This window comes from Oncorhynchus mykiss, chromosome 18 (genome assembly GCF_057628025.1).
Source record: "Oncorhynchus mykiss isolate SJ-2025 chromosome 18, ASM5762802v1, whole genome shotgun sequence".
In the NCBI taxonomy this organism is placed as follows: domain Eukaryota; kingdom Metazoa; phylum Chordata; class Actinopteri; order Salmoniformes; family Salmonidae; genus Oncorhynchus; species Oncorhynchus mykiss.
In genome coordinates, this window is record NC_143039.1 from 33,260,001 (window position 1) to 33,286,803 (window position 26,803).

The following is a 26,803-nucleotide window of genomic DNA, read 5'->3' on the forward strand; positions in this document are numbered from 1 at the left end:
AACTGTTGATACAGTCTCAAATAACAGGGCAGAATAGAACGCTGTCCCTTTAAGTGCAGGGCCAAATAGGCCCCTGTAAGTGCAGGACAGAATAGAGCAATGTCTCTTTAAGTTGGGGATGAATGATGGCACCAAAGTAGGCTATGGCATGGACATAACTTTTGAAGCTACTCTAAACAAGTCCAAACTAATCAGCTGGTCTCAGCAGGCCTGGTACAACCTTTTCTTTCTAGGCTGAGATCCTGTATGTTAACACTAGAACACTATTACTATACAGTTGAAGTCGGAAGTTTACATACACTTAGGTTGGAGTCATTAAAACTCATTTTTCAACCACTCCACAAATGTATTGTTAACAAACTATAGTTATGGCAAGTCGGTTAGGACATCTACTTTGTGCATGACACAAGTGATTTTTCCAACAATTGTTTACAGACAGATTATTTCACTTACAATTCACTGTATCACAATTCCAGTGGGTCAGGAGTTTACATACACTAAGTTGACTGTGCCTTTAAACAGCTTGGAAAATTACAGAAAATGATGTCATGGCTTTAGAAGCTTCTGATAGGCTAATTGACATAATTTGAGTCAATTGGAGGTGGACCTGTGGATGTATTTCAAGGCCTACCTTCAAACTCGGTGCCTCGTTGCTTGACATCATGGGAAAATCCAAAGAAATCAGCCAAGACCTCAGAAAATAAATTGTTGACCTCCACAAGTCTGGTTCATCCTTGGGAGCAATTTCCAAATGCCTGAAGGTACCATGTTCATCTGTACAAACAATAGTACGCAAGTATAAACACCATGGGACCAAGCAGCCGTCATACCACTCAGGAAGGAGACGCGTTCTGTCTCCTGGAGATGAACGTACTTTGGTGCGAAAAGTGCAAATCAATCCCAGAACAACAGCAAAGGACCTTGTGAAGATGATGGAGGAAACAGGTACACAAGTATCTATATCCACAGTAAAACGAGTCCTATATCGACATAACCTGAAAGGCCGCACAGCAAGGAAGAAGCCACTGCTCCAAAACCGTCATAAAAAAGCCAGACTACGGTTTACAACAGCACATGGGGACAAAGATTGTACTTTTGGAGAAATGTCCTCTGGTCTGATGAAACAAAAATAGAACTGTTTGGCCATAATAACCATTGTTATGTTTGGAGGAAAAAGGGGAGGCAGCATCATGTTGTGGGGGTGCTTTGCTGCAGGAGGGATTGGTGCACTTCACAAAATACTACTATTATTCTGACATTTCACATTCTTAAAAAAAGTGGTGATCCTAACTGACCTAAGAGACAGACTTTTTACTAGGATTAAATGTCAGGAATTGTGAAAAACTGAGTTTAAATGTCTTTGGCTAAGGTGTATGTCAACTTCCGACTTCAACTGTACATATCTATGCTTGTCCCCATGTGGTGCACTCCCTCTACAAGACAGACTTTCCATGTCTGCCATGTTGTGCCTGCTGTGTGTGAGAGCCCTGCAGTCTCCTGTCTCACCTGCCTCTCTATCAAGGCTCTTACTGTGCCTGCCTGGGAAAGCTTTCAATCTAAGCACTGCTCACTTAACTTAGCTACGCTTCAGCCGGACATCTCTCGCTCTCGCTCTCGCTCTCTCTCTAAGCTCGTGGCATGCTTAAGGGACAGAACAGAAGCCCAGAAAGTTTGGGGAAATGCTAAGACATGTAGCTATGCACTGTGGCAGGCAGGCAGCGTGATCTGAAGCGAGACACGCTAGAAGAGATGAGCTTCACAGAGGGAGTAGTCTTCTTATGTCTACTGGTCAGTTTGGAGTAGAGTGGAGTAGACCAGATGTGCCTGGGCTACAGGTGGTGGTGTGTGTATAGATGTGTGTATGTGGAAAGATAGCTCATTGTATTTCTTGACATAATGGAACATTCTGATGCAATGATTTGAAACATATGTTGATACAGTTACAGTGCACAGAATGTATGGTGTAGTGCAGGCCCCAGCTGGGGTGTCACACTGCTTGTCGTGTGTTTGTGCCCTGCACCTGGAGCCTGCCCACCAACCTGCAATAGGAGTTCACCCTCGGGCATCCAGCCATCCACCAATCCCGTTGTCTTGCTGTTGTCATGGTTACCACTGTTGGCCTTCAAACCATTGCAAGCGTGGGTCTTCAGGGCAACTATAGAGTGAGAGAGAAATAGGGAGAGAGAGGTGAAGAGAGAGAGAGAGAGAGAGAGAGAGAGAGAGAGAGGAGCGAGAGAGAGAGAGGGCTTAAGTCTTTGAAATAGTGTTTACAGAGAACTGCTGTGAATGTCAGAGTGCTTTATAACACACAGGCATGACAGGTCCCTAGCTCATTAACAATTCATTAAACACCATCTCTGAACAGGCTCATTCATTATGACTCGCAAACAACAAACGCCATCCACCACCACAAATATGAAACCAATCATATGGCATTGATAATCAAAACTTCAAACAGTTTAAAGGGGGCTTTAAAGGCTGATGTGGGTTCTGCCAGCGTTCCAGGTTTTCCCTGCAGGCATTGCGGAGTGCTTTCTTTAGCCTAGTCTAGCGCATGCTGCTGTCTATTCTGGCTCTCTGTAGCTGTGCTAATGGCTCTGACTGAGCCCATGTTAGTTTGAAGTACTACTGATGTGTTTGCAAACATTCATTATGAGAGGAGGATGATCCAGTGAGGCAGACAACATTGGCCTGGACAGAAGGAGGAGAAGACCATGGGGGGATAGGGGGAGGAGAAGACCATGGAGGGGATAGGGGGGAGGAGAAGACCATTGGGGGATAGGGGGAGGAGAAGACCATGGAGGGGATAGGGGGGAGGAGAAGACCATGTGGGGATAGGGGAAGGAGAAGAACATGGAGGGGATAGGGGGGAGGAGAAGAACATGGAGGGGATAGGGGGGAGGAGAAGACTATGGAGGGGATAGGGGGGAGGAGAAGACTATGGAGGGGATAGGAGGAGGAGAAGACCATGGAGGGGATAGGGGGAGAAGAAGACCATGGAGGGGATAGGGGGAGGAGAAGACCATGGAGGGGATAAGGGGGAGGAGAAGACCGTGGAGGGGGATAGGGGGAGGAGAAGACCATGGAGGGGATAGGGGGAGGAGAAGACCATGGAGGGTATAGGGGGGAGGAGAAGACCATGGAGGGGATAGGGGGGGAGAAGACCATGGAGGGGATAGGGGGGAGGAGAAGACCATGGAGGGGATAGGGGGAGGAGAAGACCATGGAGGGGATAGGGGGAGAAAGAGAAGGAGGAGATGTGGGAATGAAAAGAGCTAAAGCCTTACAATAAAACACTGAGAAAGTATTCTGAATTATTAGTATACTGAATATGCTTTAGAAAATAGAGAGAGAGATAGAGAGAGAGTAGGAAAGAGAGAGAGATAGAGAGAAAGAGAGACAGAGAGAGAAAATACAAGAATGAGGGAGTGAGAGAGGAAAGAAAAAACAGAGTAAGAGAGAGAAAAAGAAGAGAGGGAGTGAAAGAGAGAAAAGTGAAGGACAGACAGGACAGGGATTTTCTCCACTTGTGTGAGACGTGGAAAAGGCATTAGTGTTGTACGGTGAGAAAAAAGTCACCAACAGGTGTGACATCTCTACAGCACCTCTAAACCTGGAGCATCACTCTGGAGCCTCACTCTGTCCAATGTGTGTGTGTGTGTGTGTATGCCCATCACTCTGGAGCCTCAGTCTGCCCTCCCTGGAGAACTAACTAGGAGTACTCTACCCACAGTACCCCCTCCACATCCCACATGGTCCACAGTCTGGATCACAGGCTCAAACCAGTGGGGAGGTTGCCTGGCTCTACAATATGGATATACCGTTAAACACCACACACACACATATACAGTAGCTCTAAGAAACACATATTAGAAATCGAAATGAACGTGCCATTTTGGATGTAGGCTACCGCTCAACTGGAGAAAATGAAGTTTGAGTTGTAACACCCAAACACAGAGAGGAGAGGGATTAGACTCTACAGTCTTTCAGCGTGACCTCTGACCCCTATACAACTCCCTGACCCCTGAGCAGTGTGTGGACATGATGCTCTAAATGACCAACACACAGGTCTATAGTGATCTGGAGTAGGACTTGATTGAGGGGGCTGGGGGGGTGAGGCTAGAGGGGACAATAGAGGGGTCACAAGGTCAACACACCCACCATCCTAGGACTTAGTTGTGGGGGTTAAGTCTGTCGCCATCAGGTCAATGTGCTGGAGGTCAGACCCAGACTCAGACCCAGACTCAAACTCAGACTCAAACTCAGACCCAGACTCAAACTCAGACTCAAACTCAGACTCAGACCCAAACTCACACCCAGACTCATAATCAGACACAGATTCATACTGACACACTAAACCCTTCTGCTTGGCAATGAAATAAACTCATCTACTGGGAAGTATCAGTAAAGGAATAGAAATCAGCATTCCTTTTCTGTTCGGTGAAGATAAGTTAAACGTGATAGAAAAAGGTTTCAGCTGTTTAATCCGTTAAAATTCAAAAAAAGGCACTCTAACACAGTTTAATTAATACATGACCAAACAATGTTCCCTTGCTCCTCAATGACAAAGATTTGACTCTGTTTTGGTGGAGACAAATGGAGAAGTTTAAACGTTAAAAGCCAAGGGGAAGCTTTGGAAAGAGATTTCTGCCTCGGTCTACATCGGTCTGTTCCTTCAAAGGCATTGTGGAAGTTCTGTGGCCTCTTTCCCATTGGCTTTAGCTGGATTCCACCAGCGACAGGGCTATAAGGCCGGGCGGCCAGCACGCAACCAATGGTACTTCTCAGGACCCCAACACAGTCTCTGTGACTGGAAGGCAAAAACAGCGATACTAATCGTTTCACCTTGCATGCAGAGATCCCCAGAAACTCCTTGTCCAAACGAGTAATAAAGATTTGAAATGATAGAAACTCTCATAGTATTCCGTGAACAGTATTAAAGGGGTTGGGAAATGCAGGTTCACCGTGACTAGAGACAACATAAATACTCTACTTAACCTTTGAACCTTTTATTACTCAGTGATTCCTTATTGTAAAGTGAGTTGAAGTGTATATTGTAGCCTCTCTGATGAGATTCAGCACTTTGCAGATGTTTTTTAAAGCACTAAAACTGCAAATGAACAAGCACATCTGTAAAGTGGACAACAGATAACGGCTTCAAAGGCAAAACCGCTGATATTGATGTGAGGTTGGTGTTTACGCACAATATCACCAATGACCCTCACAGCATTCCCTGTTTGAAAGGGGATTGGGAAATTCTTCTCTGTTAGGGACAGAACAAGCTAAGGGACATACTACAGTACACTACAGTACAGTATATTACACTACAAGGCAGTACAGTACACGACAGTACATTATACTACACTACACAGGGTCTAGTGCCTGTCTATCTGTCCACTTGGAGTTAAAAACATGCTACCCTCTCTCTCTCTCACACGCCCAACGTTGCTCTCACGAACACGGACCTGTGTCTCATTTCCACAATGAAGCAGTAGAGCAGTAGCGTGTCAGTCTGCCTTCCTCTCTCTCTTCCTCTCTCTCTTCCTCTCTCTCCGGCCAACAAGGAAAAGTATTCCTAGTTAGCAGGGCTGTTTCCCCTAGCTACCTGAAATCCAGAGTCAGGCGGCTAGGGAAGCATGTGGAAGAGAGGCTGGACATCAATTGGGTGAAACTGGGCGGTCGGATCATCCTTACAAAACATGAATTGACACGCTGGTGCAAATAGCGTAGCGTTGGTTTTCTGAAGAAGAAGAAGAAGAAGAGACGGCTCCTTGTTGCTATTCTGGACAGAACAGAGCAGGATTCAGTTAGAACCCTGGCTCATTGAACTCATCTTCATCCCATCTTTTCAACAGAATCAACTCTTTCATTCAACATAGAGATCGACTGGATTCTGGAATGCTCATAATCAACCCAGCACATTCTACGTACAGCCCAGACAAGCGAGAAAATCCACTACAACGTTAGCTATAGCCAGTGCTGGCTTGACGGCAAGCGCCATTACATCACACCTGTCTAAGTGAATGAACAGGGGAGCGATGAGAGATTTCTCTGAGACAGAGTGCAGCGTCGTGGAACCACACTGGCTGCTGCTGTTGAAGGGAGAGCCGGCAGAGGAGAGGCATGTCAGCCATCAAACATTAACACCAGGGCCTATTTGTGCGCCGCGTTACGTGTCGATGACACCACAGCAGCAGCAGATGCCTGTGACACACACACAGTGCCCGGGGCGCCTAGGAAACAGCAATTGCTTTTGACTCCGTAGAACAAGGGGAGTGCCTGCCTGCCGCCCGCTTACTGAACACACACACTTCCTGTTGGCATAATGTGGTGGCAGCCAATCAGAATAGGAGCTCCTCAGTTCCTGTGTACAGATGACCAACTCCATCGGTTGCGGGCCACCACCGGCATTCTCTAACCTTCCCTACCTCTGGCTGTGACTCTGTGGCTGAGTGTACTGGGGATAGATGGCTACTGTACTGCATACTGTAAATATATGGCTGTGTGGTTGAGTGCATACCCATGCACTTTTCGTAGCTGTCTACATACCACCACAGACCGAGGCTGGCACTAAAACCGCACTCAAGGAGCTGTATTCCGGCATAAGCAAACAGGAAAACGCTCATCCAGAGGTGGCGCTCCTAGTGGCCGGGGACTGTAATGCAGTTTTACCTCATTTCTATCAGCATGTGCAACCAGAGGGAGAAAAAACAATTCTAGACCACCTTTAATCCACACACAGAGATTAAAGGTGGTACAAAGCTCTCCCTCGCCCTCCATTTGGCAAATCTGACCATAACTCTATCCTCCGGATTCCTGCTTATAAGCAAAAATTAAAGCAGGAAGCACTAGTGACTCGGTCTATAAAAAAGTGGTCAGGCAAGCAGATGCTAAACTACAGGACTGTTTTACTAGCACAGACTGGAATATGTTCTGGGATTTTTCCGATGGCTTTGAAGAGTACGCCACATCAGTCACTGGCTTCATCAATAAGTGCATTGAGGATGTCGTCCCCACAGTGACTGTACGTACATACCCCAACCAGAAGCCATGGATTACAGGCAACATTCACACTGAGCTAAAGGGTAGAGCTGCCGCTTTCAAGGAGCGGGACTCTATCTGGGAAGCTTATAAGAAATCCCGCTATGCCCTCTGACGAACCATCAAACAGACAAAGCGTCAACACAGAACGAAGATCGAATCGTACTGTACCAGCTCCGACTCTCGTCGGATGTGGCAGGGCTTACAGACTACAAAGAGAAGCACAGCCGAGAGCTGCCCAGTGACACGAGCCTACCAGACGAGCTAAATAACCTCTATGCTTGCAAGTAACACTGAAACATGCATGAGAGCATCAGCTGTTCCGGACGACTGTGTGATCACGCTCTCCGCAGCCGATGTGAGTAAAACCTTTAAACATGTCAACATTCACAAGGCTTCTGGGCCAGACCGATTACCAGGGCGTGTACTCTGAGCATGCGCTGACCAACTTGCAATTGTCTTCACTGACATTTTCAACCTCTCCCTGTCTAAGTCTGTAATACCAACATGTTTGAAGCAGACCGCCATAGTCCCTGTGACCAAGAACACTAAGGTAACCTGCCTAAATGACTACCGACCCGTAGCACTCACGTCTGTAGCCATGAAATTCTTTGAAAGGCTGGTCATGGCTCAAATCAACACCATTATCCCAGAAACCCTAGACCCACTACAATTTGCATACCACCCTAACAGATCCACAGATTAGGCAATCTCTATTGCACTCCACACTGCCCTTTCCACACCTGGACAAAAGTAACACCTATGTGAGAATGCTATTCATTGACTACATCTCAGCGTTCAACACCATAGTGCCCTCAAAGCTCATCACTAACTAAGGACCCTGGGACTACACACCTCCCTCTGGAACTGGATCCTGGACTTCCAGACGGGCCACCCCCAGGTGGTAAGGGTAGGTAAGGGTAGGCCACGCTGATCCTCAACACGGGGGCACCTCAGGGGTGTGTGCTCAGTCCCTTCCTGTACTCCCTGTTCTTTAATTATTTGTTGTTCTTATCTCTTACTGTCTGTACTATTTTAAAGAATGTTACTGTACTAATGTAAACAGCTATTGTCTGTACTATTTTAAAGATGGTTACTGTACTAATGTAAACAGCTACTGTCTGTACTATTTTAAAGAATGTTACCGTACTAATGTAAACAGCTACTGTCTGTACTATTTTAAAGAATGTTACCGTACTAATGTAAACAGATACTGTCTGTACTATTTTAAAGAATGTTACTGTACTGATGTAAACAGCTACTGTCTGTACTATTTTAAAGAATGTTACCGTACTAATGTAAACAGCTACTGTCTGTACTATTTTAAAGCTCTGTGAACTACTCTACTAAATAGTGTCACAGATAGGTTTCAACCATGAACACAAATGAATCAATTAACAGTTATCTCTCACTCTCCTTCTCTGAAACCCTCTCCCCCCTTCTCCCTCTTCCTCCGCCTTCCCACAAATGGCACATCACCAATAGAGTGTGTGTGTGTGTGACATAAACAGTGACCCGTTAAATGTGACAGCTTGTGTTGGGGACACACATGCAACCCTCCAACCCAGACCCCCCCCCCCCCCGATTCATGAATTATTAATGAAAATTACCCAGAAAGTGTGTGTGTCTGGGCGTCTCTGTTTGTCTGTGTGTGTGTATGTGTGTATGTCTGTGTGTTGAGAGGAAGCAGCTCGAGCTCACACTGGGGAAAGGGGTGGGGATAACACACACACACACACACACACACAGGGGAAGGAGTGAACTGCCCGCCACCACACCATGGGCCAAGAGACACCAATGGGACGTGTGAAATATGTATGTAGCTAATGGCCCAAACGAACAAGGTCAATCCCAGGTGAGTTCCCCAAATCCTCCTGCAAAACCCCATCTCTAACCGTAGGGGAGAGAACATTCAACCTCATCGTGGGTTGTTAGCAGTGACGTAGAGGTGACAACATCCTCCTGCTAAACCCCATCTCTAACCGTAGGGGAGAGAACATTCAACCTCATCATAGGTTGTTAGCAGTGACGTAGAGGTGACAACATCCTCCTGCTAAACCCCATCTCTAACCGTAGGGGAGAGAACATTCAACCTCATCATGGGTTGTTAGCAGTGACGTAGAGGTGACAACATCCTCCTGCTAAACCCCATCTCTAACCGTAGGGGAGAGAACATTCAACCTCATCATGGGTTGTTAGCAGTGACGTAGAGGTAACAAACAAACAAATAGGTAGGAAAACGCTGATTTCCGTTAATGGAAACTAAAGTAACGCTCCCTATATTTTCAATACATTTATTCCTGCAAAAATTGGGTAAACACTCTCTCTGCGTTTACCCACCACTACACCACTGGTTGTTAGTGATAGTTCAAGCCCCGAGCACAGGCCCTGACTGTCTAGTTGTAGATTCTGGACACATCTTAAAGCATTACTCCAGGACTGAACGGAAATGGTACAATATTGAGATGGTTCACTCATTAGAGGACTGTTCCATTCATGTTATGTTATGTTTCCCTTCGCCTGTCGGTGAGATGCTGGACCCGGACATATGAGTGCTAATCGTATTATAGCCTCGTTGATATCTCTGTCATGCTGTGCAGCACAATAACATCGCTGAACACTTTGAATCACGTTAGATGACCCTATATTTAGCTTGGTAATGAGGAACATTATTAAGATGTGATTAAGGCCATTCTATGCTTATGACGTGATGTGAACTTTTGTATCATTTAAATCAAAACATGAGTAATTATACAGCCAGTATTCCATGCAACAAGGCACATGGATTTCCTTAGTGGCTGAGCAGGTGCAGTAGAGGAGAGAGAGAGAGAGAGCGATGCTGCCTGGGACACAACACTATACAACGTTACTACAACGCCACAGGCTGGTCCCAGATCTGTTAGTGCTGTCTTGCCAACTGCTACGGTCACTGTCATGCCAAACTTGACCATAGGAGTTGGTTATACAGCACAAACAGATCTGGGACCAGGATACTTTAATGCTGTACTATGACACCGCACCAGAAAGTTGCTCTACAGGGCTTCCACTTTAGCCTTGGTACCAGTCGTTGTGCTTTGTTGTCATGCCAAACAAGGAGTGGCAAGGAGTGGAATGATAGCACAAACGGACTGGTACCCAGGCTACTTCCACTCTCTATTCTAGCGTGAGATCAGTGCCTCTCTGGGTGGGGAGGATCGACTTAACCGTCTTAACACACCAGGGAGGCTTAGGATCAGGAAGTAGAAATAGAACAGGTGTAGCTTAGCACAAACACTCAACACTCACAAACCCTTCCCCACCCAAACCATCCTTTATTTTAGAAAACAGAACCACTAGCATTAATTAATTAATTTACCACTAGCATAAACAACATCTGAAGAGTGCAGTATGTACTGCTCCAACACACACACGCACGCACGCACACACACACACACACACGAAGATGATAATAACATGAACTGAAAAGCGATGTAGTGTTACGTAAGCCCTAATCTGCCTGCTCTCAGATCACAGCAGAGCAGATGGCCTATCCTGGAAACAGTGGTGTTTGGATAACCATAAAGCGCAATCAGGACAACCAAGTGTAAATACAACATTTTACATTCACGTCATTTAGCAGACCGTCTCATCCAGAGCGACTTACAGGAGCAATTAGGGTTAAGTGCCTTGCTCAATGGCACATTAACAGATTCAAACCAGTGACCTTTTGGTTACTGGCACAACGCTCTAACCGCTAGAGTACCTGCAGCCAAAATACAATACAACTTAGGCCAGGATTCAATCGGATCACGTTTTGTCTGCTATGCGCCATTTAAAGGTCATTTCCGACTGAGCTGACATATGCAGTGTTTACCGTGAACACGGGAACGTCGCCTTTAAAAGGTGCAGTCGACAAAGCGCGTTCGGACTGAATCCGGGACTAGAACTTTTTTGAATGGAAAACAATACGAAGGTCACAAGTTACAAGATTATGATTTGTTTTCTGACTGACTGACTGACTACCCCAGACAATACTGAAAGCTTAAAGAGAGAGGGAGCGCTCCCAGTTGAATAACCTCCACCACACTCGACTGAATAAATCAATCAATGAATTATGATGACACTCAACTGAAAGGAAAGCGCACACATGGCTGAAAGAAATGATCCAGAAAGAAACCTTGAAGACGCCAGATGTCCTCAGAGACTAATAAAACATGTGTGTTTGGCTTCCTGCCAGATCCCGCTGTCTGTCTGTATAAACAACACTTAAAAAAAACAACATGTACCGTGAAATGTCCTTGACGCTGTCAACTTGGTTAAAATTAGGATGTTTATTTTATCAAAAGATAGTAGGCCTCCTGAGTGAGAAAATCTGTCATTTGTTTCTCTTTTCCCCCCGGTACTTCTTTGTGATTCCGTCTTTAAAAAGCACACCCCCTTGTTGCAAAGCATTTCCCAATGGGATATTAAAGTATACTATTACATTCTCTTCAAGACTGTCTGAAAGCACTTTGTTCATCTGAGGGTGAGGACAGCTGCACAGCAACAACAGACGGCTAACATGATCACAGTACCACACTCTATCATGGTCACAACAAGCAATGCTACTATTGTCGCATAATGTGGCTTTAATCAGCTGATCCGATCAGGACAGGCGAGAAGTGCATATGACACAGTACAGTTGGAGAGGACTATGTAGCTGGCTAAGAGGACTCCTTCCTCTTCCTGGAATACCTGGGATACATTTTGATGCCGCAATGAGCTGTGAATTGGATTACAGTGGTTTGCTGATGACTCTCATTGCCAAGGTTATCCGATCCAAGCACATAGCCATGCTGTACCATTCAACCTCCTTGGACTCAATGAATCCCTGGCTGTTCAGGGCTGGCTCCCAAATTACACCCCATAGCTGGATATGGGGGGTAATCTATTTTGGGTGAGCCGGGGGCGATTTCAGCCCCCCCATTGCTTAGCAACTCAACACCATGAGTCTCTCTTCCTGATGTGGGTAACAGAAGGAAGCGGATTCTGAAATGTTAAGACAGAGCTGAGGACATGTTAAGTTAGAACTGCTTTTTAACCTACATGGAAGTGTACAGTTTGGAACACGAGCCTTAAGTGTACATGTTCATACTGTAATAGTAGAACACATACAGTTGAAGCCGGAAGTTGACGTACAACTTAGGTTGGAGTCATTGAAACTCGTTTTTCGACCCCACCACACATTTCTTGTTAACAAACTATAGTTATGGCAAGTCGGTTAGGACATCTACTTTGTGCATGACACAAGTCATTTTTCCAACAATTGTTTACTGACAGATTATTTCACCAGAAAATGATGTCATGGCTTTAGAAGCTTCTGTTTGTCATAGTTTGAGTCAATTGGAGGTTTAACTGTGGATGTATTTCAAGGCCTACATTCAAACCCAGTGCCTCGTTGCTTGACATCATGGGAGAATCAAAAGAAATCAGTCAAGACCTCAGAATTTTTGTAGACCTCCACAAGTCTGGTTCATCCTTGGGAGAAATTTCCAAACACCTGAAGGTGCCACGTTCATCTGTACAAACAATAGTACGCAAGTATAAACACCATGGGACCATGCAGCCGTTATACTGCTCAGGAAGGAGATGTGTTCTGTCTCCTGGAGATGAACGTACTTTGTTGTAAAAAGTGCTAATCAATCCCAAAACAACAGCAAAGGACCCTGTGAAGATGCTGGAGGAAACAGGTACAAAAGTATCTATATCCACAGTAAAACGAGTCCTATATTGACATAACCTGAAAGGCTGCTCAGCAAGGAAGAAGCCACTGCTCCAAAACTGCCATAAAACAGGTTTGCAACTGCGCATGGGGACAAAGATCATACTTCTTGGAGAAATGTCCTCTGGTCTGATGAAACAAAAATATAACTGTTTGGCCACAATGACCATCGTTATGTTTGGAGGAAAAAGGGGGAAGCTTGCAAGCTGAAGAACACCATCCCAACCGTGAAGCACAGGGGTGGCAGCATCATGTTGTGGGGGTGTTTTGCTGCAGGAGGGAATGGTGCACTTACCAAAATAGATGGCACCATGAGTTGGGAAAATTATGTGGATATATTGAAGCAACATCTCAAGACATCAGTCAGGAAGTTAAAGCTTGGTCGCAAATGGGTCTTCCAAATGGACAATGACCCCAAGGACACTTCCAAAGTTGTGGCAAAATGGCTTAAGGACAACAAAGTCAAGGTATTGGAGTGGCCATCACATAGCCCTGACCTCAATCCTATAGAAAATTTGTGGGCAGAACTGAAAAAGCATGTGCGAGCAGGGAGGCCTACAAACCTGACTCAGTTACACCAGCTCTGTCAGGAGGAATTGGCCAAAATTCACCCAATTTATTGTGGGAAGCTTGTGGAAGGCTACCCGAAACGTTTGACCCAAGTTAAACAATTTAAAGCAATGCCACCAAATACTAATTGAATGTATGTAAACTTCTGACTCACTGGGAATGTGATGAAAGAAAGAAATGTTGATATATATCATTCTCTCTACTATTATTCTGACATTTCACATTCTTAAAATAAAGTGGTGATTCTAACTGACCTAAAACAGGGAATTTTTACCAGGATTAAATGACAGGAATTGTAATAAACTGAGTTTAAATGTATTTGGCTAAGGTGTATGTAAACTTCCGAATTCAACTGTAACTGTGTTTTCTTATGTGTAAAATGTCACTACGTAGAGTAAGGGAATAGCAGCTCTGAATCCAGCTGAGCCAAACCTCAGCGCTGTGCACCACTCGTCATAAACAACACTTCCTCTTTAACAACAAAACACTTCCAAGAACTGATGCATCGGCAATTCCAGTTCCACTAGGAGTGTCTGACGCTGGATGATGTAGCCTACAGGGCAACAACACACACACGCACACACACACACACACACACTGCATGGTGGCCCTGATCCTGTTTGATGTTGCCTACAGGGCGCCAATACTGTAGCTAGCCAAACTGGCAGCACTGACATGGGTTCTCACTGTTTCATGGGGTAGCAGAGAGGAGAGTGCACACACACACACACACACACACACACACACACACACACACACACACAAACACACGCGCGCCAGTGGGTGGCCAGAGAGGGCAGGGCAGGCACATTTGGGGTGGGCCCGCTGGGAGAGAGAGGCCCGGGCACTAACCGGACTAATTTATGGATCTCCTGTTTGTCTGCTGGTTTCATTACACACTAATTACAAAAGACAAACATCAATATGCCTCTTGATTAAATAAAGCTGTTTATGCTCTGTAACTGCCTGTAGCAATGACTCCCAACAATGTACAGCATACCACCGTTCTGCCTATGTATCAATTTCAGTCAACTCCATAAGCTCCATAGGCCTACAGTACACCGCGTGGGTTCGGGTTACACCATACGATAGTTGAAAAGCAAAAAGAAATGAAATATTGATCATGTGGACAACACATGAAATGTTTCTGGGAGTAAACACAGTAAACAGAAGGGGAAATAAAGGATCTGATAAACACACAGTGAAAGTGACAGAGACCAGGCGGGAAATAGTCACATAAACGAGTCCATCACTGGGGCCGTTGTTCCTCATCCATACCGGGCATCTACTCAACGGGTTGTCTGAGGAAGACCCGCAACATTATCAGGGACCCCACACACCCCAGCCACAGACTGTTCACTCCTGTACTGCCTGGCAGACGGCGTCGGAGCATGGGGTCAGGGACAAGCCATCAGACTGCTGAACACTTGATCCGGGACTGACCATTTGTGCTGACTCTGCACACCGTAGCACACATGAACTCACTCACACAGCCTCACATATGCACAACACATGTACACACACACACACACACACACACACGCACAAACACCGAGATGTACGTTATTTGGCCCTACTACATGTCTGCCAGAAGCAGCTATCTGTCAATGTAAACATTGACGTGACCAATAAGTCCCAGGTAGTAGTGGATCTGTCAGTGTGGATTTGTACAGCCTTCGCTCTCCTTCCCACCGCTTTGCTGGTACGTGTACACACACATAAAACACACACATAAACACACAAACACACACACACGCACACGCACACACACAAACACACACTCAGGCTACACACACATCGCGACTGCTGCTATTAAGACATCTATTTATTAATGCTAAACTGCACAATTTAAACACTTTGCTCTCAATATCCCCCTTCCTGACATCGGTGTAAATATTGTACTGTAAATGTGTTGAATGCCTTCCTTGTATTTATATTATATAGAAAAAAATTGTTTATATTCTTGTTGTCACATTATTGAGAGGTGAACCTCCAAACCAGCATTTCATTGTACCGTGTGTACACCATGTGTATCCTGTGGATATGACAAATAAACTTGACTTGAATCTGGGATCCGGGTTTAGAAGGATCTTCGGTGGCCTGGCATTGCTCTGGAGAAGGAGCTTTTAGAAGGAGACTGCATGTCAAATGTGAATTGGTCCAACCATTAAGTCAGCAGCATCTCAGCTGAAAACCAACACAAACCACAGGCAATAAAGCTCCTGTTTCCAGTCATGATGACCAAATAAAAAAACAACATTACGTGAACAAAAGTCGGATCATAAGCGGTCAAAAGAACACGCTAGTCCAAATTAATGTCACAAAATGTCATATTACAGTTTTTTTTAAACAACGGTAAGATTTCATTTCAGTAGCATGACGCTTTTGTCACAGCACATTCCCTCTCTATTTCATTTTGTGGAGACTGTTTTCCCTTGAGTTTTTATTGGAGCGAGTAGAGTAGTGGATAGCTATCAGGAGACTGCAATGCCTTGTGACAGCTCGGCAGCAGAGCACTGGAACAGTCCCCACTCCATCAGATTTTAATGAGCGTTAATTGCCACTTAAAGCAGAAAAATGTGTGACTGACACACAATGATGGACGATTCCCTGGCCTTAATAGTGGGTACCGTGGCTGGGACGGGTTCCTGCTCAGATAAGAGAGTCTTTGTCCCAACACTGTCTCTAGTTATTCTACTGTCTCACAAGTCATGGCAGAGGGAGAGAGACAAGGAGGGGAGAGAGACAGAGAGGGGAGAGACACAGAGAGGGGAGAGAGACAGAGAGGTAGCTGTGACTAGTGCTAACAGGAGGAGAGAGATGGAGAGAGAGAGAGAGAGAGAGAGATATAGGGGAGAGAGATAGAGATGTAGCTGTGACTAGTGTTAACAGGAGGAGAGAGAGAGAGAGAGAGACAGAGAGGGGAGAGAGATAGCTGTGAGTAATGCTAACAGGAGGAGAGAGATAGAGAGAGAGAAAGACTGTTGCCACAAGAAAAGGGCAACCAGTGAAGAACAAACACCATTGTAAATACAACCCATATTTACTCTTATTTATTTTCCCCTGTGTACTTTAACCATTTGTACATTGTTACAACACTGTAAGTGAAATAAACAATACAAATGAACAGTAAACATTACACATACAGAAGTTTCAAAACAATAAAGACATTACAAATGTATAATATGACATTTGTAATGTCTTTATTGTTTTGAAACTTCTGTATGCGTAATGTTTACTGTTCATTTTTATTGTTTATTTCACTTTTGTATTTTATCTACCTCACTTGCTTTAGCAATGTTAACACGTTTCCCATGCCAATAAAGCCCCTTGAAATGAATTGATAGCTGTGACTAGTGCTAACAGGAGGAGAGAGAGAGAGAGAGAGAGAGAGAGAGAGAGAGAGAGAGAGAGAGAGAGAGAGAGAGAGAGAGAGAGAGAGAGAGAGAGAGAGAGAGAGAGAGAGAGAGAGCTGTGACTAGTACTAACAGGAGGAGAGATAGAGAGACAGAGAGAGAGAGACAGAGAGGGGAGATAGATAGCTGTGACTAGTTCTAACAGGAGGAGAGAGAGAGAGAGAGAGATAGCTGTGACTAGTTCTAACAGGAGGAGAGAGAGAGAGAGAGAGAGAGAGAGAGAGAGAGAGAGAGAGAGAGATAGCTGTGACTAGTGCTAACAGGAGGAGAGAGATGGAGAAGGAGGAGGGAACTCGTGGCTCATCATGTCTCCATTTCAAATCTACAGTAAGCCTCTCTCTGGCTAAAATTGTCATCATGCTCAAAGTTTACCTGAAAGCTGACAAAGCAATTAAAAGAACTGTAAGCTGTGTTGGCAGGAGTCTGTTTTCCTCTACTCCTCATAAGACAGTTTGACTGATCTGTATGGAAGCTTCAGTCTAATAAGGGACCAGGGCTGTGATCAGTTCAACACACACACGCACGCAAACACACAATCACACTGGGGAGGGATGGGGCACTAGGGTCGGGCTTAGCCAAAATAAACATGGCTGTTGTTGTGAAAATATGGAGGCCTGTGGCTGGAGTACGGTGTGTGTCTGTGTGTGTGAGGGGGTTCATTGATGGAACATAATGATAGTGCTTTGTACACTCACACACACACTATGGGATCAGTTTTTCCAGGAATTAAGACAAGCTTGTTGACAGACTGATGGTGTAAGGTAAAGAGCAGGAATTTGGAGAGAGAGAGAGAGAGAGAGAGAGAGAGAGAGAGAGAGAGACAGAGAGAGAGAGAGACTATTAGTTCTTCTTTATCTACTGAATGTCATTATCTCTCTCTCTAATAGCACTGGGCACTACAGTAGGTTGAACCATGAGAAAATAGGTCAGTTGATGGGGAGGTACACTCCGGTAATCACACCAAGGCGACCTTTTAAGACCAATGTATTCCTGTCTGGCTACCTTGACATAGCAGCACAAGACTGGCCCTTTTGTGTCCACAAGGTTTGATTCTGTTGTGCTGCTGGTTTTTTTTTCCACCCCTCCCCCCCTTCTCATTTTATTTTTCAAAGGAGTATAAACTCTCTTTAAGGGTATTAACCCTGTTGTTTTTACTCCAAAATACTTTTATCCTCAAATGCACCTTTTCAGCTCGATGTAATGACAATATGTTGATAGTAAGACATTGAAAACAAAAGCGACACTTTATTTTGTGTCTCAGTTCTGAGAACTGTTTAACAATGTTACACTTATAAAAGCTATATTTCTTTAATGTCCAAGACCTGGAACTGAACTTTCTATAACGGGGTTCTTTGTTCGTTTTTGCTCTCTAGCCACCCACTTGGGTTTTGCTTTTTAACCAGTTTCAGACAAACCTCTGTCTTGTTCTCTGGCTCTGTGTGGTCCACAAAGTCCTCATCCATCACTTTTCCATTGGCTCTAGTCAATTCATCATGGACCAGTCATAAGATGGTTAGCACATGGCCCCCTTCTCTCTCCATGTGAGAAGAGAAGGGGTCTCATGCAAAATCACTGGGAGTTCATTTACCAATGTGATCTGGAACCGTCATGGTTGAGACTCATTCAAATTAATTGAACTATGGATGTAAAGAAGACAGGCGATCTGAGGCAAAAACCCACCAGATCTAGACAGCAGATCTACTCTACTCCGGCCACTGAGGTTTAGCTATCGTTGTAACTCGACACAAATCCAAGGCTGTGCCGTAAGCTATCTTAAGACAGTCGGGCACGTTTGTAACCCACGTTGAGTGGAAAATCCGTCCTTTGTGAGTGAGACAACCGTGGCAACGGTCTGCGGGAGGCCTTTACAACAGAGTGGGAATAGGAAACATGAAGATACTGTAACGCTTGTCATCAGAAGGAAGAGTGGACCAAAGCGCAGCGTGGAAAGTGTTCATGATATTTATTTTCAAGAAACACTCAAACAAAAATAACAAAGCGGACAGTTCCGTCAGGCACAGACACTAAACAGAAAATAACAATAACAAAACCCAAACGGGAAAATCACAACTTATATATGATCCCCAATCAGAGACAACAATAGACAGCTGCCTCGGATTGGGAACCACACTCGGCAAAACAACAAAGAAATAGAAAACATAGATTCTCCCACCCGAGTCACACCCTGACCTAACCAAACATAGAGAATAAATAAGGATCTCTAAGGTCAGGGCGTGACAGATACACTCAATTAAACAGAGCTTAGAGAGGGGGCAGGCACAGGCGGGGGTGACCAGGTTGGTGTAACGGCACGAGGCAACCAGAAAATACAACAACACCATCATCACCTCCTCTCCGCGAGTTCGAGAGAGACAATCGAAAAGACGGAATACTCTTTATCTAAATCAAACGGTATGTTAACAAAATCCAGAAGCAGGTGGGCAAATTGAAACGGAACGACTGCAGAGTTTTATACTGGGTAAAACTTATCAACACAGTTGATAAAGTTTATCAATGGTGAACAAACGATGACATAATGGTTGATTTTGAGTAAATGATCAGTTTATAATCAGATCTCCTGTTCTCCACCCTAAATGTGTTAATCAACGTTTTCCATCTTTTTGAAGCTGGCGTCGGTCCTGCATACTGTCATGTGGCAGCAGAAAGGAAACATGCAGAAGCTCTACCCAGTACCCAGATAAAAGGCCAACAAAAAGGGCAAGACTATGATCAAACACCCCGTTTGAGAGAAAGTAGCAGGGTTACAGCGTTCAGCGTCTGAAAACACCTAGACAGTGGTCACACACACGCACACACACACACACACACACACACACACACACACACACACACACACACAATGTTACAATAATCTGCAGTCAGGGCCTAAATAATTTCCAGTTGTAGTCTTTGGTGCAGTATAACACAGTCTCAACCCCTCTTTCAAATGACTAAGAACATTCAATATGGAGGGCACAACGGTTGATAAATGAGTTTCAAATATCTTCTATTTACTTAGTATATCCTCATGTCTCTGAGGTTGCTTGAGGCATCATAGGCATCATTTACCGGCAGTTTCATCTGAAACATATTTGTAAATCTTCTCATAATTTACAGTCTACCCATACTTTTAGGGCTCTATATTAACAAACCTAACGCAAGGATTAATCTAAGTGCTGGTGCTAAAGGTTCTGAGGGTGTGTCAGAGATATATATTTTTTGCTATTTTCACACAGCTGGCGGTGGCGTGAAAGGGCTGGGTTTTGATGAATAAACTAGTTGTAGATGTGACGAGGGCTTGTCCACTCACTGGCTTAATACGGCATGCTGTTGTCTCTAGATCTGAAGATTATTGACGTCTTTGGCCACTCACTGGCTTAATACGGCATGCTGTTGTCTCTAGATCTGAAGATTATTGACGTCTTTGCGTCGTCATCAACTCCAATTCTGCCGGGGGCACGGAATATTCTTGTCCTGGTCCGTTGTGGATTGATACTACAGTTAAATGTTAAATAGCATAGGCTACAGTAACGAGTAATAGCAACAACAACAACAACAACAACAAAACAGTGTTTGCTCAATAGCCTATGTTTGGAGTGTTGGCAGTCAACATTGTTGTAATTGGCTGCAAGAGCCTAGCCAACACGTCTCCACGCATCGCACTTCTCCTCAAATAAAAAATACTCGGCTCCCGTGTATTTGTATTGTGTGTGTGAGGCACGTTCTCAAATAGCAAGATATAGCCCAGGCCTACCGCTGACACCGCATTATAGGACTGAATCATTTCAATACGTTGGGAGGGGAAAGAGTGTCTTTGTTAACCCGATGAGAGGCGCTCTTTGGAGACGGGGACGGATACTTGAACAAGCTAAATGATGTATGCAGGTAGGCACATGTGTGCAGGTTTTAGGACGAGCAGTATATTTTCAAGTCAAGGCACTCTGACGAATAATGCATTAAACACCTTTTAAGGGATGGGCGACTTTGCAAGGCCAGGATTAAAAAAAGACATGGCACATTGCTGTTGAACCAGGCTTAGTAGCCTAGGCTTTACGGTAAGAGTAGCAGAGGGCTTGATATGAAATGGAAAACAATCTGTTTTTTTAAAACACCACAATATTTTGCAACAGGATGGGGTCAGAAGCATGATATCTTAAATGGCTTCTCTCATTCCGTGGCACTGTGTACACACACGGCACTAGCACAGAGAGGCTGCTGCCTACATACAGACTTGAAATCATTGGCCACTTTAATAAGTGGAACACTAGTCACTTTAATAATGCCACTTTAATGATGTTTTCATATCATCTCATATGTATATACCGTATTCTATTCTATCTACTGCATCTTAGCCTATGCCGCTCTGTCATTGCTCATCCATATATTTATATATTCTTATTCCATTCCTTTAATTAGACGTGTGTATTAGATATTTGGTGTGGAATTGTTAGATATTACTTGTTAGATATTGCTGCACTGTCGGAACTAGAAGCACAAGCATTTCGCTACACTCGCAATAACATCTGATAACCATATGTATGTGGCCAATACAATATGATTTGATTTGACACTTAGGCCTAAATGGTTTTAAGCATAACATTCGCAAGTCTATACAAATTACTAGGTCTCTGTCAATTGTATCGTTGACTATGTTTGAGGCAGATTTTTAAAAATATCACCCGTTGACATGGATGACGGAATAGTTCGGAGTAGCGTGTCTTCGGTAATCGAATGAGGGGCGCTCTTTGATAATGTGGCTGGATAGGCTACTGAATAAGTGAAACGACGTATGCAGGTATGTGATTTGTGAATAACGAAAAAGCAAAAACCTTCAACGTATTTCAAAGCACTCTCAGTAGACCATTGAAAACCTCTTTAGTCATAGGCTAGTTGGCTAATGGCCAGGAGAAATAATAGGCACCTATGCGATGTTGCTTAAACCAGTCTTGATTTAAGGGGAGGGTTGGCTATGTTTGGTTTTTAATGAAATTCAATTAAATTGGGAGAAAACAATTGTTTTCAAGGAAACAACTCAAATATTGCCAACCCTACCACCTCATCCCAAGGGAGCCGATGTTAAGACAGGCAAATTGCCGAACCTCGCGTTGTGGCTGGAAAATGCCAGTGACAACGAAATTGCTAACTGACATGCGTTTGACACTTGCGCCTCCTTAGCGCCAGATGACAATAGAGCCCTTAGTGTGTGAACATTTCTTTGTAAACTGGTCTTTACACCATATTTAATTGTCACCATATGAATGAATGTCGACACTAAGCTGCACATCTGGAAACAGTTCAGCTGAGTCATGTAACAGCTTAACATTGACATGTGAGTCATTTATCAGACCCACTTCTCCAGAGGGACTTAAAGTAGAGAGTGCATACATTTTCATAATGGTCGCCCCCGTGGGAATTGAACCCACAACTCTGACGTTGCTAGTGCCATGCTCCACCAACTGAGCCACACGAGACTATTACCATGACATAAGCAAAAACAAGACCAAAAAAACTCAAATAAGTCAGGCTTTACGGTCTGGCTTAACTGTTTCCACCCTTATGTGACCCATACCCCCATATCCACCCTTCCTGTCTTTCCCACTCCCTATCCCTCTCCCTATCCCTCTCTCCCCTCTACCCCTCTCGCTCTCATGATCACTCCTTCTCTGTGACAAAACCCTGCAAAGATTGCCCTATTGTGCGCTCCAAAGCCACTCTGAATATCTCCAATGGTCAGACTCAGTCTCTGTCAGACCCAGGGCAAAGTGGACAACCATGGAACTAACGATCTACCAATGTTAAATGATGTACAGTACGAGGCTACTGTCCCTCAGTCAAGCTCCCATTGGTCAAAACCTATCAAATCAAAGCCACGTCACATTCCAATACCCAGAATCCCAAGCCATCTGACTGCGCAGCACAAATGCTGTGATGAAGTATGTGTGCTTTGTAGTGCCAGTTGAATCTAAAGAGCTATGCTAAACTTCCATTTAAAAACCACACAAGCTCTTCACTAAAAGCCTATAAAACACAACATAACTCTTCTAATCCCTGCACATCAAATAGCATTTGTACTATTTTCACATAAAAAATGGTTCACTGCATAGGCTACACACGAGTGTCATACGCATGTGGTACCCTTATCTATAGTGGTACACTGGTACAGCAGTTTGGGTGAAATGGTGCAAAATGGTGCCATCGAATGCAGGAAGACCCACAGCAATTTTCTGTAACTAGGCTTTATTGTAGCTAGCCACGATTTATTCAGAAAATGTGATCAGATTTGTATTTTTCCTTCAAGTGTTACATAGTTTAAGTTCATTTACATTGCTGCCGACATAACGCGGCTATAAAATATTCAGTATTCAATCAATTGAATGAAACACAGTTTCTTCCAATTGCACTTAATCAATTGTTGATGTATGGTGTAACATAATGTATCATATATGTCATTGAGCAGCGACTTCTATCCAAAGCGCCTTACAGAGAGACGGGGCATATTCACACATGATCACATTGTTGATCCCAGGAAAACAGTAATGGAGGACTCAGGAGGAGCCATCATACTTCATTACATTCAGCCCTTTTGGTTCCTCTCCCCTCCTTTCATTCTTTCCCCTATCCTTCTCCCCTCTTTCTTCCTCTCCTAAGTGTTTATGTTAAGCAGTGTGGTGGATGGGAGGGAAGGAAGGGACTTCTCCTTGGTTAATCTCTCTACCTGTCCTGGGTGTCTCTGCTCCTGGTATTTTCATTAAAACAACTCCTAGTGGAGTCCTCTTCAATATTAAACCTGTTATTGTCTCCACAGGCGCACGCGGATCCAAACGCACACCTCCAATCTCCCTTCCCTTTCCAAATAGACGGAGGGAACCTACGCGATGTTATTCATTTATTCAGATGATTTCTCTTAAAACCATACACATTGGGTAGCAAGGTCCAGAAGTGATTGAGGTGAAACATCGCCACAATATTTGAGCTTTGTTCCGGTGTGCCTTGAAGATAGTCCCATAAGCAATCTCAACCATGCCCCTTCCCTCCTCTCCTCTCCTCCCCAGCTATATGCACTTTCCATTCATGCAGCATCTTCAACACAGCTCTTACCCACGGCAGAGTCGGGTCATGCCCACTGTTTCCATTCGACTCACCTCAACGGCCATTTTAAAATTGACTGTCTAAAACAAACATTTTCCTCCCTCTGTTTTATAAATGATTTAAGCTCAATTTATTTTAATTATGCATGACCCATCACCACCTCCAGAACTCAGTGCCTGCACTGCAGCATCATCCTAAGACAGGAAGGGCGGAAAAGGTTGGGATTCTGGCATAGAAAACCCCATATTGAAAGTGTATAAAGATACGTTTTTGTATGTCATTGATTAGCTTATTCGAGTAGTTTTTGTCTTCACATCATGTATGTGGTGTGTCTTGAGAAGAAAACGTGAAAGGATACAGCGTTGCAACATTCCTTAGAAAGGCCTTGCCAAGACAACACAATTATTTAATACATTTAGAAGGAATTGAATAATACAACATAATACATTATTTTCAGCAGAGTACAGGTTAAAAAAATTATATGATATAATATATAATAATTATATTTTATTTTATTTTAAGGAAATGTCCAAATAACTGGCCATATGTACAGTGGGGCAAAAAAGTATTTAGTCAGCCACCAATTGGGCATGTTCTCCCACTTAAAAAGATGAGAGAGGCCTGTAATTTTCATCATAGGTACACTTCAACTATGACAGACAAAATGAGAAAAAAAAATCCAGAAAATCACATTGTAGGATTTTTAATGAATTTATTTGCAAATGATGGTGGAAAATAAGTATTTGGTCACCTACAAACAAGCAAGATTTCTGGCTCTCACAGACCTGTAACTTCCTCTTTAAGAGGCTCCTCTGTCCTCCACTCGTTACCTGTATTAATAGCACCTGTTTGAACTTGTTATCAGTATAAAAGACACCTGTCCACAACCTCAAACAGTCACACTCCAAACTCCACTATGGCCAAGACCAAAGAGCTGTCAAAGACACCAGAAACAAAATTGTAGACCTGCACCAGGCTGGGAAGACTGAATCTGCAATAGGTAAGCAGCTTGGTTTGAAGAAATCAACTGTGGGAGCAATTATTAGGAAATGGAAGACATACAAGACCACTGATAATCTCCCTCGATCTGGGGCTCCACGCAAGATCTCACCCCGTGGGGTCAAAATGATCACAAGAACGGTGAGCAAAAATCCCAGAACCACACGGCGGGACCTAGTGAATGACCTGCAGAGAGCTGGGATCAAAGTAACAAAGCCTACCATCAGTAACACACTACGCCGCCAGGGACTCAAATCCTGCTGTGCCAGACTTGTCCCCCTGCTTAAGCCAGTACATGTCCAGGCCCATCTGAAGTTTGCTAGAGAGCATTTGGATGATCCAGAGGAAGATTGGGAGAATGTCATATGGTCAGATGAAACCAAAATATAACTTTTTGGTAAAAACTCAAATCGTCGTGTTTGCTGAGTTGCATCCAAAGAACACCATACCTACTGCAAAGGGACCAGGACGACTGATCCGTGTAAAGGAAAGAATGAATGGGGCCATGTATCGTGAGATTTTGAGTGAAAACCTCCTTCCATCAGCAAGGGCATTGAAGATTAAACGTGGCTGGTTCTTTCAGCATGACAATGATCCCAAACACACAAAGGAGTGGCTTCATAAGAAGCATTTCAAGGTCCTGGAGTGGCCTAGCCAGTCTCCAGATCTCAACCCCATAGAAAATCTTTGGAGGGAGTTGAAAGTCCGTGTTGCCCAGCAACAGCCCCAAAACTGCTCTAGAGGAGATCTGCATGGAGGAATGGGCCAAAATACCAGCAACAGTGTGTGAAAACCTTGTGAAGACTTACAGAAAACGTTTGACCTCTGTCATTGCCAACAAAGGGTATATAACAAAGTATTGAGATAAACTTTTGTTATTGACCAAATACTTATTTTCCACCATAATTTGCAAATAAATTCATTCAAAATCCTACAATGTGAATTTCTGGATTTTTTTTTCTCATTTTGTCTGTCATAGTTGAAGTGTACCTATGATGAAAATTACAGACCTATCTCATCTTTTTAAGTGGGAGAACTTGCACAATTGGTGGCTGACTAAATACTTTTTTGCCCCACTGTATGTCCCTACAGTGCATATCCTAAACTTATAACCTCCACACAGTTACCTGCAGCCAACACACACACACACACACACACACAAAATCACCTGAGAAGAAGTTCTTGGTCCTCAGGTAGCTCACGCTGAGCCGTAAAATAGAGAGTTTATCCAAGCTGGAGGTGACCTCTTCTGGGAAGGGCAGTAGACTGGCCAGACGGTCTAACTCAGAGTTCAGACGGTCCCGGTGGCGCTTTGATGGGTTAGACTTGGTCCCTTCAGACGGAGCTGTCTGTTTCTCTCTGAGCAGGAGAAGAGACATGGGGTTTATTAGGGAATCACAGAGGAAATTATGAAGCCAGTAAGCTAATTCTCTCAATGTTGATAAGAAGGTAAACAGTGGACATATTGCCACTCAGTACTCACTTTTGGTCTTTCACTTCGATGCTGAATGATAAATCATATAATTAAATATTGGTATTAATAATAATACTATACGTTTAATAATAAATAATCATCATATCAATAATAATACTAATAGCAATAATAATAACAATATTATTATAATAATTTTCTTATTTCCTTATAAGTTTAATTATTATTTTTGCTCCTTTTTAGTTATTTTTTTTTACCAGTTATAGATAAGCAATAATAACATTTAAAATACAGTGTGAAAAAATATGAATAGTCAAGTTACAAGTACTTGAACGTTTCACACCATACAATAAGGGCACATTGAACTATGAAAAATACTGAAACGAAAATAAATACCTAAGGCCTGAGAATGATGAGCACGAGCCTACGCGCCTTGCACCTGTGCCCGGAGCACTGGCATGGGTTCGTAAAGATTCAAATCGAATCAAATTGAATCATCATATTGAATCATCTCTC

The 26,803-nt window shown here is 43.8% G+C and overlaps 1 protein-coding gene across 1 annotated transcript in view; it reads right to left on the reverse strand.

The window, feature by feature from the left end:
- LOC110495916 (aryl hydrocarbon receptor) overlaps positions 1 to 26,803 on the reverse strand; it is a 77,881-nt gene that overhangs the window by 50,028 nt on the left and 1,050 nt on the right. The window contains exons 2-4 of the mRNA XM_036952418.2: positions 26,339 to 26,359; positions 26,024 to 26,214; positions 2,040 to 2,155 (exon numbers count right to left, since the gene is read on the reverse strand). Coding sequence (XP_036808313.2) covers positions 2,040 to 2,155; positions 26,024 to 26,214; positions 26,339 to 26,359 — 328 coding nt within the window. The remainder of the gene's footprint in view (positions 1 to 2,039; positions 2,156 to 26,023; positions 26,215 to 26,338; positions 26,360 to 26,803) is intronic.